The sequence below is a fragment of the Eptatretus burgeri genome, chromosome 3, assembly GCF_056783735.1.
Source record: "Eptatretus burgeri isolate ZD-2024b chromosome 3, Ebu_testis_v1, whole genome shotgun sequence".
NCBI lineage: Eukaryota > Metazoa > Chordata > Myxini > Myxiniformes > Myxinidae > Eptatretus > Eptatretus burgeri.
In genome coordinates this window covers 13,102,792-13,118,439 of record NC_140963.1, presented here as the reverse complement: position 1 = coordinate 13,118,439, position 15,648 = coordinate 13,102,792, and the positions used below count along the sequence as shown (strand labels likewise).

At 41.3% G+C, this 15,648-nt stretch overlaps 1 protein-coding gene across 1 annotated transcript in view; it reads right to left on the bottom strand.

The window, feature by feature from the left end:
- Positions 1-10,914: 10,914 nt before the first annotated feature.
- The window catches only part of LOC147029415 (uncharacterized), a 13,661-nt gene continuing 8,927 nt past the window's right edge, over positions 10,915-15,648 (bottom strand). Inside the window, exons 3-5 of the mRNA XM_085872118.1 lie at positions 13,830-14,728; positions 11,462-12,377; positions 10,915-10,987 (exon numbers count right to left, since the gene is read on the bottom strand). Of these exons, the coding sequence (XP_085728244.1) occupies positions 10,915-10,987; positions 11,462-12,377; positions 13,830-14,728 (1,888 nt within the window). The remainder of the gene's footprint in view (positions 10,988-11,461; positions 12,378-13,829; positions 14,729-15,648) is intronic.

The window sequence follows — 15,648 nt, the reverse complement described above, 5'->3', positions numbered from 1 at the left end:
TTTCCATAATCAATATCGTGCCTCATGCACACTTCATCAACCCTATTAGTAGAGGATAAATGGGGCGTCTAAGGCATCCATGCAAATGAATGGGGAAAAGGGGGAAAACTCTCTGAATAAACCCTGGAAAACCCCAAAACAGGAAACTCATTCCTCCCCCTCCCATACAAATGTATAGGAGAACCTTTCTGACTCGAGGCTATTAAGGTTAAAATAGGAGAATGATTTTCTCCCCCCCCGCCGCCCCCTTCCTCAAAGTCCCTGTCGTATCCATCGTGTTTACCCTGTGTTCCCCACTCCATCATTTTCCCTTCCACAGATCTCCTCATGCCTCTGTTCCATACTGTTTTCCCTTCCCCCCCACCCCCTCTGACTCTCAGGTCAAAAGAGGAGACCGAACCGATCTCCACCCCATTGAGTACATGTTAAACTGAGACTTACTGATTTCCTTTTATATTTTCACTCCACTCAAAGTGTGATCCAATAAATATTTGTCCATGTTCTACTCTATGCAATAAATTAATTTTCCTCTGACATTCATCACCATCGACTGCATTCACTTTATCTCTTTAAGCACGAAACATTTGGTTTTGTAAAATGATGAAGTGTTTTTGGAGCACTCGTGCTGCGAAAATGTGTCAGGCATTAAGAAATTTTCCAGAATTACCGAGTTGTTTCAAAACAGGAAGCTGCCCCATTGTGTTGATGCCCGGGTTATTTTCCAAGATTACGTAATCCCACTTCCTCGAAGCTGCTTTAAAAGAGTCAGCTCTCGTTTGAAAATCTTGTCTGAAGGCTTTTTAATTTTTCTCATCTTGTCCTATTGAGAAACGACTGAAACATGAACTATTTTTCATCTGATGAAGAAGAGAACCCATCACAATATTGGTAAGTGTGTGTGTGTGTGTGTGTGTGTGTGTGTGTGTGTGTGTGTGTGTGTGTGTGTGTGTGTGTGTGTGTGTGTGTGTGTGTGTGTGTGTGTGTGTGTGTGTGTGTGTGTGTGTGTGTGTGTGTGCATTGTAAAGTCAGGCTTCCTTTGAGAATGGCAGTGAAGCAACTGATTATTAATTAAATAACTGTATGACCAATAATTATTGCATGTCTTTTCCTAACAGCTTGTCCCCATCGGTCATTACTGATGTGAAGAACGAATTATTTGAATTACATCACCAATGGATAAAAAATAAACGACTTTCTTGAAGAGATTTGGATTTTCAGAAGAGAAATAAAAGATACAATTACCAACTGGGAAGAATTAGTCAGACCCATTGACGCCAAGTCGAAGGTGAGAAATTATCACATTGTCTCTCTCTCTCTCTATCTGTCTGTCTATATGTGTGTGTCTGTCTCTCTATCTCTGTCTATCTATCTGTCTCTTTGTCTCTTTCTGTCTATCTATCTGTCTCTGTCTGCCTCTCTATCCCTCTGTTTGATATCTCCCTTGAGTTTTGGCTCATGATTATATTTTTATTTAATTTTTCAGTTTTAACACCTGTCTGGTTGAACCAAGCTCACAAGTTAATCGTCTGCAGGAATCTGACAGGAGACTCAAGACATCTGGCGCAGACTGCTTGGAAATATTATCTATTTTTACAACTGAAGATTTAATATTTTCAATCTTGATGAATTATCATTGTTTTTCTTATAATTATCTTATTTTGAATTACAAGAAAAGAATAAGGAGGGATGGTGGGGGGGGGCATGGGGGGGTAGATGCGCGCCCCCAACGACCCATCACCCCCTCATCCCACCCCCCTCCCCTCCCCGTGTGTGTGTGGAGAAGGGTGAGGGGTGGGATGAGGGGGGTGGTGGGTCAAAGGTGGGGGCACACAGGGGGGGATGAGGAGGGTGAGCGGGGCTTGTGTGGGCAGGGTTTGTGTGGGTGGGGTTTATGTGTGGGGGACTTCTGTGGGTGGGGTTTTTGTGGGTGGAGCTTCTGTGGGCAGGGCTTGTGTGCATGGGTGGAGCAAATTTTTTAAATTAAATATACATGTTGTGTGTGGGAAAAAATGAACAAATCAAAATTATGTGAATATGATGAATGTGGTTTTTGTGGGTGGAGCTTGTGTGGGGTGGGTTTGTGTGTGGAGCTTGTGTGGGGTGGAGTTTAAGTGTGGATGGGAGTGGCTTGTGTGGGCGGAGTCAAAAAGGGGCGGAGTTTAAAAAGGGGGCAGAGTCAAAAAAAATGTTTTCAATTTATCTTTGTCTTTTGTAATTCCTGTGAATAAAATGAACCTAAAATCTCTTCCCCCTTTAAATCATATACTTTATAAGTCCAAGGATCTGCACCTATCACATCAACGATTTTAAAAAGCTCATTTGTCCACCGCTTTGTTTCACCTTTTTCAAAATGAGATTTCCACCAATATATTCTCACGAAATCACCAACTTTGAACTTAGGCTTTCTGACATTAATCTCTTTTTCATATTCTAATTTTGTAAATGTTTCTGATGGTTTAATATTCGTTGAGGTGTGAATCATATCATTATAATTATCGACAATATCCTGAATAAAAGATAACCATTGTTGAGAACCGAGTTGGGTGGATTTTTTATATAGTCTCTCTTTTAAAGTGCGATTGAAGCACTCAACAACAACCGCTTTTGCTTCATTAAAGGTACTCTATAACAGCTTGCTGTTATTTTTTCGAAAATTCATAAGTGTCTTCTTATAGAACTCTCTACCCTCATCAGTCCACAATTTTTAAGGTTTTCTCTTACTTTTATTAAATATCTGTTGAAAGGCTAACATAAGCGTATTACCTGTTTTGTTTTTTAAAGGGACAATAAAAGCAAATAACAAATATCTTCCTGATTATAATAAGAATGAGGACAACTCTTACCTGATGTATTATGATGCTAACAATTTGTATGGGTGGGCGATGTCTCAATCTTTACCTTATGGAAAACTTAAATGGGTTAAAGAAAAACCTTATAAAAAAGTTTTGCAAGACATTGTTGTCTCCTCTCAAAAAGAATAGGATGAAGCTGAAGTTGGATATTATTTTGAGGTTGATTTAAAATATCCAGAAGAACTTCATCACAAATATAAAGGCCTACCTTATGCCCCTGATAAAGAAAATCCAAGAAAAGAATGGTGAAGTGATTACCAACAGTCATTCAATATAAAAAGTAGATCTCCAGAAAAACTACTTTCTTCATTCAATGATAAAGAAAGTTATGTTTTGCATCAAAGGAACTTGACACAATATTTATCTGCTGGGTTGAGAGTGAGGTTAATTCATCGGATTTTGAAATTTAAACAAAGTCATTGGTTGAAGAAGTATATTGATTTTAATACAAAAAGGAAAACAGAAGCAAAAACAGATTTTGAGAAGGACTTTTATAAATCAATGAATAATGCTGTATTTGGAAAGACGATGGAAAATGTTAGGAATCGACAAAACATAAGACTTGCTACATCTTGGAAACAGACTTCAAAGTTAATTAATAGGCCAAGTTCTGAGTGAGCGGAGGTGTTTTCAGAGAACGTTAGTGCGATTCATTTGAAAAAAGAGACTATTGAAATGGATAAACCTATTTATGTCGGAACAACAATTCTTGACTTGTCAAAGTCGTTAATGTATGACTATTACTATAATAATTTAAAATCAAAGTATAAGGATAATGTGTCATTGTTATATATGGATACAGATAAGTTTTTCATCGAAATTAAGACAAGGGATGTAAATGAGGATATGATTGATAATATTGATATTTATGATACAAGTAATTATAAGTCAGGTGATGTGTTGTTTTCATCAAAGAATAAAAAGGTTATTGGTAAGTTTAAAGATGAATTGGGTGGGAAGGTCATGAGTGAATTTATAAGATTGAGATCAAAGTCTTATGCTTTTACGTATATTGATAATAATAACATTGAAAGGTGTGATAATAAGCTAAAGGGAATAAAGAAAAATATAATCAAAGAAGCAATAAACTTTAAACATTATTACAACTGTTTAACCTTAAAGAAGGAAGAGTACAGAAAAATGAATACAATAAGAACTTATAAACATCAATTATATAAGAAGATAAATAAGAAAGCATGAGGAGCTTTTGATGATAAAAGATAGATTTTAGAGTATGGAATCAATCATGTCCCTTCTGGTTATAAGTATAAGTGTTAAGATATTGGGTTGGGAATTTTAACAGGCGAACACCATCTTTTTACTGATTTATAAATGAAAGAACCAAGAAATAACCAAACAAAAGAGTGGAGATGTAATCACCCTTGGTATTTAAATGGGAAACATAAAGAATGTGAGAAATATCAAATGTCTTATTGAAGAAATAACCGGGGTAAAAGTAGATAAAACAAATAAGCAGATAAATTTAATCTATATTAATATTTCGGCACGCCCCTTTCTTTGTTCCACCATCAGATTTTTGTTACTGCATGAAATGAAACAAGATTTGGCACACATATTAATGATATTATTGTCTTCCTGAAGAGGCCCCTCAAAATTCGTTTTGATGCATTTTCACAAACTCCAACTGATTCCATTGAAATTTGGTACGATTCTGGCTTTTGGTCCAACTTAGGTCATTCGCTATAAATTTTTTCCACAACACTTCCGATATTCGAAAAAAATTGATAAATCGATATCCCTTATGGGATTTTCCATTCAAATACACTCAAGTTGAAGGCCTACGGGGGACGCAAATTTCCACTTTGCCCTGGGCACTGTTTACCTCCGCTACGCCAAGCTGTTAGGGTTAGGGTTTGGGTTAGTGTTAGTGTTAGGGTTAGCTACCCTAACACTAACCCTAACCCTAACAGCTAACCCTAACACTAACCTGCTAACCGCTAATAGCTCTTCAGGGAATTTGCAAGAAAGCCCAAGCAACGCCGGGCTTTACTAGAAGTTACAAATAAGTTGGAGGATGTAAAGAAAAAAAATATATCCTTGAATGGACTGAAAACTTTGATGGTTATCAATTGAACAATGGAAAAACAATTTACTACAATCTAAAAATAATATGTGCATCAGGAGGTGGTCAAATAAGAGCATTAAGAGAAGTTTATCATTTCATTTCTGCACAACAAAGACACTTAAACCAAGAACCAAGTTCCAAGTTATTCTTTGTGAATATACTCGATGGAAATGAATGTTCCAAGAAAATTAAGTTATTCCCGAAAGTAGAACATGGGCAAATATTCGTTCGTTCACTCTTTGAGTGGAATTAAAATATGAAAGGGAAGAAGTGCTTTCATCATTAAATCTCAACCTTTCATCATTTCAATTTTACATTTGCTTGTATGGGAGGGAAGGGGATAGGTGGGGAGAAAATCAGTCTCCTATTTTGGGCTTTTGGAGCGTGGTTCAGAAAGTTTTTCCCTTTTCCCCCATTCATTTGAATGGGCATCCCAGAAACCCTATTTATCACCTTTTTATCGAGAATGTAATCCCCTGCCACCCCTCTCCTTCCCGACACAACCCTCTCCTCCCCCACACAACATATTTTGTTCAAATTTCAAGTGTTATTGTGAGTTCTTGGTTCTCATCATGTATGTTTTTTCTGCAATTCTTCATCTTTTTCTAACTCCACTGATTTCCATATTTATTTAAATTTCTATTTAACTTCTTCCTCCTCAACAGTCCTCGTACTCTTTGAACCACCACTTTTACACGACTGAATCTTAAACATATATTTATCTGGGTTTTGAGATATTCTTGTTTCCATAAATATTTTTTTCAAAACAGGAAACAACTAAGATTTATTCTGAATTTCTAAAAGATTTATGGTTTATCAACTTTAGAACCATATCATCATTAAACATTTCATTTAAATCCGCCTTTGTAAGTTTATCAGCATCAGTGTAAAGCCAGTCCTCTATTGCAAATCCAGTCCGTAAAGCAAATCCCACAAGACATTGAATGGCTTTCAAAGAAACAATCCAGTAGGCGGCGATGGGTGGCCGGGCATGGAAACGATAAGATACAGAGCAAAATGGATGTCATATAGCGGATAGGGAATCACCTTAAGATTATGCATATCAAATCTCATCCAGTTCCATCCACTGATAACTACTCGGTATCCGTTTGAATGAAAAGTACTGAAAATGCGGTTTGAAATCGGAAATCCCCAAAGTTCGAGGAGGTGCTGTGGGTGAACAAAGATCTAAATCGAAAATCCGGCGAGATTGTTTGTGCACAATGCATTCCAGACGATTAGTGTGAATTTTCATGACCATCCGACCATAACCCTAGGAGGAGTAGCATTTTGCGCAAAGGCACCTCCATCTCTCGCATATTATCGATTTTTGCACTAATTGACCATTGACCCCTGTCCTAAGCGAAATCGGTCAATATGTTCTGAGGCAAAGTTGTAGAACTCATTGAGTAACTTGAATCTGCAAAGTTTCATTTGTATCGATGCAGTCACCTGGTCGCTCGGGGACCTTCAATTTTCGCCAATTTTCGCGCATAACCTAATTGTAGGGGGTGCTGCGGGTAAAGTATTCCATATATCACAAAAACCGGAATACATTTGAGAGAGCATCACCTGTAGATCATTCGTGCCAAATTTCATAACCCTACATGGGATAATGGCTTTCGGAATTGATTTCGCGTGAACTGTACCGATTTTGAAGGTTTTTCGGTTGTTGCTAGAGAACCAAAGCATCGCTAGCAACCATCACAATTTCCAAAGCACAAGGTCATAAGATGTACCTACCACCCGAGTTTGGTCAAAATCGGCCCACATTTACTACCAATTATGCTGATGACAAACGAATAAACATCCAAACAGACAATTACTGACAATAAGGGTCACCTATTTCGGCGACCCAACATTTAATGAAGAGATAACAGAGGATGGAAGGATCAAAATTAAATGTATCGACATACTTCAACAGGTTGTGATCCTTGTAAACAAATACCATACTCTTATGCTGAACATTTAATCATAATGAAATAACGACACGACGTTTCCCTCTTTTTAAGCCCTATCGCATCCCAATAACAATATTTATTAAAATATCGAACACCTTTTTCTTGCCGGTATACTTAGACACAAAAATGATAATTTACTTGAAGCTTAACCCCCTTCTTCGAGGTGTTCTTCATGCCATTTTTAACAGGGTGGGTCATGTATCTATTCACGGTTTTAACCCCCTGTAATTCTGTTGCGAAGAGACGTAATCAAACAAAATATTTACAGGATATAAGTACATATTTCAGGTTTTTGTGGTTAAAAACGATTGTTGAGATCAGACGTGTACAAAGTCAGTTCTGAATTTCGAAATGATTTCAATCATTTTCAAGCACTGTGAGCATTCTTTCGCAATCCTCCAAGACCACTCACGTTCTGTTGTTTTCCGACAGTCATGACGAATTTTATACATGTCTGAATTGAATAAAAAAATTTCCCACAAAACCTTGAAATGCGAACCTATATCCTGGAAATATTTTGTTCAATATCGTTTCTTAGCAAGAGAATGACAGGGGTTCAAAACCGTGAATTGATATTTGGCCCCCTCTGTATAATATGAAATATTTATGTTTGAGAGATTAATATGGTGACAGGAAATACCTCCCAATCTTCCTGTTTCGAAATCGGTTTGTTTTCTCTTTCTATTAAGAATCCTGATCTTTGTGTCTTCATCATATCATGTATGCGAAAATGGGGTTATATATTTATGCTCTCCTCCTCGACGAAGTGTCAACGGTCCACGAAACTCAGTTATATTGTACTTGGTATACGTGACTCTTGATCGCTATACTTTTGATGGGGAATATTCCTCTTTAAACAAGTTGCCTTTTCTTTTCCTGTACTCACTGGTTTTGCACATGTACTCACTGCCTTCTATATTCATTTCTTTGTAAAACCTATAACCTAATGTCTTATCCTGAACTGCCTTGTCCTGCTTTTAATATTTTGTTTCATTCTCACCAAGGATGAAACGAGGTGACCTGGTTGATAACACTGCAACTTTTGCCATGATTATGTCATTCTCTTTCCACCCAGTGGACATGGATTTCATTTTGAATTGTTTTACGTAATGCTTATCAGACCCCTCCACTCCCTTCAAAGCATATGTATATATATATATATATATATATATATATATATATATATATATATATATATATATATATATATATATATATATATATATATATATATATATATATATATATATATATATATATATATATATATATATATATCAGGAAATGTAAGCTTAGTTTTGTGAAAATCATTGCAGATGTTTTACATGTCAGTGTTTTGAACTCCGTGGTACCAGAAAATAGATGTTCTCTGACGAAATGTACTTTTCCTTGTGGACAGTGGATGATTTGCGTGTTTAAAGAGACAATAACGTAAATAGGATTTACACCAAGTCGGTTAACAGCAAAATTCCACAACACTTTCCAGCTCACTATAATGAGCAATAATTAGGGGGGTTAAAAAGTGAAGCCGAGAACGCTGAGTATACGCTATGCAGTCCGAGGAACATCAACAAACGTGATTGGTCCAGTGCTATCATGTGCCTCCCACAGAAGAGACCACCACCACCACCTATGCCACCCGTCCATGAGACGGATAATCTACTCATATATACTTTGGCAAAACGGTTGTTGATTTTATTAATATGAAATTATTTTATTTGCTGATACCTCATTATTCCCACCAAGTGGATACCATTCTCCCTTAGGAGAACTGTTTTATGCCGTTCTGTATAAATCCCATTCTAATTGCAATGTTGAATTGTGTTTGCCATTGTATTGTGACCGACATTTCTCTATTTTTAGATTACATCGCCGTTTTACGAAAGGACAAGCAAACACCACCCATCGCTTCACTTGCAGGTGTACCAAAGGGGTGGGAGGCAAGAGAATGGGGTGGGAGAGAGAGAGAGAGAGAGAGAGAGAGAGAGAGAGAGAGAGAGAGAGAGAGAGAGAGAGAGAGAGAGATAGAGATAGAGATAGAGATAGAGATAGAGATAGAGATAGAGATAGAGATAGAGATAGAGATAGAGATAGAGATAGAGATAGAGATACAGACACAGGTGGAAGAGAGCAAATAAGACTGGTCGCTTTGATAAGACAAGAGCAAAGAATACCAAAGTTGACCTTGCTGTGAAATATAACCCCCCGGGGATCTTTGACTGGTCGAGGGTTAAACATGACCATCACCGCCGCGCCTCAACACAGAGCGCCATTTCCTGTGTGTTTTGTATTTTACGGCGATGGCCCCGCTTCACACAGGAGCGACAAAGGTTTCATAGGCATGAACTGTGTCCTCCTGAACCAGATTGTATGGACAACTGATGGAAATACAGCACAATGAATGAGATCACAAGTATAGGGGTGGGGGGGCAGATTGCAGTCTTTGCTGCTGTATTTGCTTCTCACCTTGCCTCTTGATGTTGGAGAGTTTCTGCTGCCTTCAGGCACAAGAATTTTAGGCACAAGAAAGTTCGACTGTAAAGCTCAATTCCTGCAGTGTTTGGAGTATAACTTGAATGATGTGCTTCTGATGGAATCTGCAGGCGAGTTTGGGAAGCTGGTAGAAGTGAAACATGTTTTTTTTTGTAGAACTTGTCGAGGCTCGCATGAGAGCTAAAAGGAACGATTAAGGTTTGTTGTAAAAAAAAAATGAATGGGATTTTTGATTGAAGAAATCTGAGTTGATGAGGTGGAGATGATTGTGGTCAGAGCGAAGGTCAGATATTTTTGGATGAATATTCGAAGTTAATTCAGATGATGGCAGGAGCTAAAGAGAAGGAGGATAAAGTGAAAAATATCGTTGGAGTGTAAATGTGTTTGTGCAGTCACAAAGTCATGCATGATGGTTGCCACAAACACAGAGAGTCAATGGCTACAGATCCCTTCATAGGTAACAGACATGATTAGCATTGATTGTACAGATCGGTGAGAGACCTCACCTGCCTGATGTATTCAATTGAATTGTTAAAGTCTCTTCACTGAGTATTAGGTTATTGTCATGCTATTTTAAACAAGGAAGTGACAAATTTAAAAACTTGGACTCAAAAAATGTCAATTATTAAATAAAGTCCTTCGAGTGTAAGCATTACCTGTAGTTCTGGAGACTGGTTTTTAGTCAAAACAACTTGGATCAGCCATCTGTAAGAGTCTCTGTCTTCGTCTTGCATTCCTGGAGCACTTGGGAGTGATGATGGATTCACTACCAAACATCTCATCCTCTGCTCCAGCGGCCATAAATATGACTTCTTCCTCTGTGCACACACATCAACAAAAGGAAGTTAAAATCACTCAATAGCACTGTCATCATAATCTCAATCATTATCATGCTTTTCACCACAATCCTGGAATGGAGATCCATCTATCCATATCTGTATCGATATCTCTCTCTCTCTCTCTGCTCCTCCCTCTCCCTGAACCATGATGAAATGCTTCTTGGAAGGCAGCTCGAGTCACCCCAAGCTGAGAGAAAGTGGGATTGTAAAAATTTGGTTTTTCAAACAACTTCTTTTAATGATCATCCAGATGTACACAATGACTTATGTGTGGATACTTTTAGTCATGCCAGACTTCCACCAATTGGAATATTTATTTGGTGCTTGTCTGGGTCAGAGTGCAGCAAAATATTCATCTGTTCTCAATACTTGTGACGCACAGAAAAAAGGCACACGATGCAGGTGAAGAACGTGGAGTTCAAACAAAGTAAGGAATAATTTGTCATGTAAGGCAAGAATCTTGGAAACTTACGTTCTGAACGATACCGCTTAATGTGAGGTGGTGGAGGAGGGAATCCGCACCGCTTCTGAGGGACCTTTGAAAAAATAGAAAAATGAAAGATTAAATGATAACTCGTTCAGGAAAGAGTACAGAAGGAAATGCAGTAATAGAACAAGTAATCGATGAAAAGTTGAATTTGGTGATATAATCCAATCGAAGGGAGTTAAGAGTTCTTTTTTTTTTATCCTCCATGGAAAAGACCATGCAATGAGTTAACTTTCCCTCCAAAGTCATAATTACAATTATCTCCACAACTAAGGATGTTTTTCATTGCATTAAACATTAACAGCAATGTCAACAGAAGATGAAGTGCCAAAATGCCTTTCAACTTGACGTCTCCATCTTGGGGTTGGCTCTGTTTGTACCCAGTATGTTCACCCCCAACTTCTCCATAGGAATGAAGAGTGTTTACCTGTTGAACTTCCTGCGTATGGTATGGCCCCTTAACACCGTCATGCTGCTGCTGCTGCTGCTGCTGCTGCTGCTGCTGCTGCTGCTGCTGCTGCTGCTGCTGCTGCTGCTGCTGCTGCTGCTCCTGCTGTTCCTGCTGTTCCTGTTGCAGTCCGTGCTCACAGTGAGGCCTCTGTTCCTGCTGGAACGACTTAAAATGCTGTTTCTGTTTTTGATGTTGCTGCTCTTTCTGTTGTTGATGTTGCTGCTCTTTCTGTTGTTGATGTTGCTGCTCTTTCTGTTGTTGATGTTGCTGCTCTTTCTGTTGTTGATGTTGCTGCTCTTTCTGTTGTCGATGTTGCTGCTCTTCCTGTTGTTGATGTTGCTGCTCTTTCTGTTGTTGATGTTGCTGCTCTTCCTGTTGTTGATGATGATGCCGCCAGTCATCACGGCGAGACTTCTGTTCCTGCTGGAACGTCTTAACAAAGTGCTGTTTCTGTTGTTGATGTTGCTGCTCTTCCTGTTGTTGATGATGATGCCGCCAGTCATCACGGCGAGACTTCTGTTCCTGCTGGAACGTCTTAACAAAGTGCTGTTTCTGTTGTTGATGTTGCTGCTCTTCCTGTTGTTGATGATGATGCCGCCAGTCATCACGGCGAGACTTCTGTTCCTGCTGGAACGTCTTACCAAAGTGCTGTTTCTGTTGTGGATGTTGATGCCGCCAGTCATCACGGCGAGGATTATGTTCCTGGTGGAACCCCCGAACAGCGTACTGTGGCTGGTGTTGCTGCTGCAGCCAGTCATCACAGTGAGGCTTACATTTCTGCTGTTGTCCCTCAAAAGTGTGCTGTTTTTGTTGTTGCTGCTTTTGCAGCCTGTCATCACAGTGAGGTGTCTGTTGCTGTTGTTGTACCATGGCAATACTGTGGGATTTCATTTCAAATCCAGAAATTTTGCTTGCTCCTTGTCTTTGCTTCTTCCTTTGTTTTTTGAGGAAGAGCTTTTCTTTTTTTTTCAGCAGCTGTTCAGAACGACCTTCTTCTTTCTCCACAACAACACTTTCATCTTTCTCCCCACCAGCAACACTTTCTTCTGTCCCCTCCACAGCGACACATACTTCTGTTTCCTCTGCAGCGACACTTTCTTCTTTCTCCTCAAAAGCAACACTGTCTTTTGTCTCCTCCAGAGCAACAATATCTTCTGTCTCCTCCAGAGCGACACTGTGTTCTATCTCCTCCAGAGCGACACTGTCTTCTGTCTCCTCCAGAGCGACAATGTCTTCTGTCTCCTCCAGAGCGACAATATCTTCTGTCTCCTCCAGAGCGACAATGTCTTCTGTCTCCTCCAGAGCGACACTGTCTTCTGTCTCCTGCAGAGGGACACTGTCTTCTGTCTCCTCCGGACGGACACTGTCTTCTGTCTCCTCCAGAGTGACACTGTCTTCTGTCTCCTCCAGAGGGACACCGTCTTTTGTCTCCTCGAGAGGGACACTGTCTTCTGTCTCCTCCAGAGGGACACCGTCTTCTGTCTCCTCCAGAGGGACACCGTCTTCTGTCTCCTCCAGAGCGACACTGTCTTCTGTCTCCTCCAGAGCGACACTGTCTTCTGTCTCCTCCAGAGCGACAATGTCCTCTGTCTCCTCCAGAGCAACAATGTCTTCTGTCTCCTCCAGAGCGACACTGTCTTCTGTCTCCTCCAGAGCGACAATGTCTTCTGTCTCCTCCAGAGCAACAATGTCTTCTGTCTCCTCCAGAGCGACACTGTCTTCTGTCTCCTGCAGAGGGACACTGTCTTCTGTCTCCTCCAGAGGGACACTGTCTTCTGTCTCCTCCAGAGGGACACTGTCTTCTGTCTCCTCCAGAGGGACACCGTCTTCTGTTTCCTCCAGAGCGACACCGTCTTCTGTCTCCTCCAGGGCGACACTGTCTTCTGTCTCCTCCAGAGGGACACTGTCTTCTGTCTCCTCCAGAGCGACACCGTCTTCTGTTTCCTCCAGAGCGACATCGTCTTCTGTCTCCTCCAGGGCGACACTGTCTTCTGTCTCCTCCAGGGCGACACTGTCTTCTGTCTCCTCCAGGGCGACCCTGTCTTCTGTCTCCTCCAGAGCGACACTGTCTTCTGTCTCCTCCAGAGGGACACTGTCTTTTGTCTCCTCCAGAGTGACACCGTCTTCTGTTTCCTCCAGAGCGACACCGTCTTCTGTCTCCTCCAGGGCGACACTGTCTTCTGTCTCCTCCAGGGCGACCCTGTCTTCTGTCTCCTTCACAGCGACACTGTCTTCGGTCTCCTTCACAGCGACACTGTCTTCGATCTCCTCTACAGTGACACTGTCTTCTGTCTCCTCCAGAGGGACACTGTCTTCTGTCTCCTCCAGAGGGACACTGTCTTCTGTCTCCTCCAGAGCGACACTGTCTTCTGTCTCCTCCACAGTGACAATGTCTTCTGTATTCTCCACAGTGACACTGTCTCCTGTCTCCTCCACAGCGACACTGCCTTCTGTCTCCTCCAGAGCGACAATGTCTTCTGTCTCCTCCAGAGCGACAATGTCTTCTGTCTCCTCCAGAGCGACAATGTCTTCTGTCTCCTCCAGAGCGACAATGTCTTCTGTCTCCTCCAGAGTGACAATATCTTCTGTCTCCTCCAGAGGGACACTGTCTTCTGTCTCCTCCACAGCGACACTGTTTTCTGTCTCCTCCAGAGCGACACCGTCTTCTGTCTCCTCCACAGCGACACTGTTTTCTGTCTCTTCCAGAGTGACACTGTCTTCTGTTTCCTCCACAGCGATACTGTTTTCTGTCTCCTCCAGAGCGACACTGTTTTCTGTCTCTTCCAGAGTGACACTGTCTTCTGTCTCCTCCACAGCGACACTGTCTTCTGTCTCCTCCACAGCGACACTGTCTTCTGTCTCCTCCAGAGCGACACAGTCTTCTGTTTCCTCCGCAGCGACACTGTCTTCTGTCTCTTCCACAGCGACACTGTTTTCTGTCTCCTCCAGAGTGACACTGTCTTCTGTTTCCTCCTCAGCGACACTGTTTTCTGTCTCCTCCAGAGCGACACAGTCTTCTGTCTCCGCCAGAGTGACACTGTCTTCTGTCTCCTCTGCAGCGACAATGTCTTCTGTCTCATCGACAGCAACAGTTTCTTCTTCCTTCTCTGCAGCAACATTTTCATGTTGTTCCACTTTGGTCACAACAAATTCCTCAAAAGGTTTTTTGTGTTCCTGATCTATCACCTTCTCTTCTTTTCTTTCGCTCATCTCATCTTCCTCTTTATGGATTAAAAAATCTTCCCTTTGTCTCTGTTCTTCCTTTGTTTTTCTTTGCTCTTCTTCTTCTTCACTTTGAGAAACCTCTCGTTCCTCAATACGCACATTGTTTTCCTCCTTACAGATTTCTTGTTCCAGTCGATTTATCTCAGGCATTCTTTGTGTTTTCTCCTGATATATTGACTCGTCCTTTAATTCCTGCATCTGTCCTACTTTCTGTGCCACCACACCGACATCTGTATGACATTGCACATGCACTTCCTTTTGTTGAAGCTCCTTGAGCAATGACTGCTCTTTCTTTTCTTTGTTTTTCTGTTCATGTTTCTGGAAACATTGAAAACTGCAAAAAATAAGACATTGCTTGTCAGTTCAAGAAAAAAATGCATGATTTTGGAAAGGAAGAAAAGCATGTTCCATGTGTGTTGCATTGTTATGGGAAATAAAACATTGATCCTGCATGTGTAACATAAACAAGGTTAAAAGGATGGGTGTGCGATGATGAAACCAAAACATAAAACGGATAAAGACTTTATCGAGGACTGATGGGAGCGAAGACCGTGCCGAATAGCATCTTCAATAGGAGCGGTGACCGTGATGAGTGCAGCAGGTTTGGTGGGAAAAAGACCGAGCACGTGTTGCGGCCGAGGCCTACAGCTATGGTGGCTTTTATGAGGCCGAGGGCTGTGCATATGCGTTCATTGTTGTGCTGATGGACATGTGATTGCGATGCGGCCTTGGCCATGCAGCTTGGAAGGAATTATCGACTCCATCCTGTTGAAGGTGGGACTGAGTCTCAGTGGGGTCAAGGACCTCGTTGAATATATCAGCATTGGATGCGGTTTTGCTGTGAGGCTTGGTTCGCTTTGTCGACTCCCTTTTGGCAACTCCCTCCCATGGTGCAACTCCCTCCCATGATGCACATCCCTCCCATGGTGCAACTCCCTCCCATGGTGCAACTCCCTCCCATGATGCACATCCCTCCCATGATGCACATCCCTCCCATGATGCAACTCCGTCCCATGGTGCACCTCCCTTCTGCCATGGACTGATGGGACCGAGCTTCAGTGGGACCACGGATGGATATGGTGAGTGGTGGCAGTGACATACTGTGTCTGGGCGGATGGGGATGTCCCTCTATGGGATCGGGCGAACCCTCGGAGGTGGAGGTGGAAACGCAGCAAGGATAAGGAGACTGCTTGGTCCATGAGTCATGATTCCTTGCTGGGTGAACATGGGTGCTTCGAGACCAGGGAACTCTCC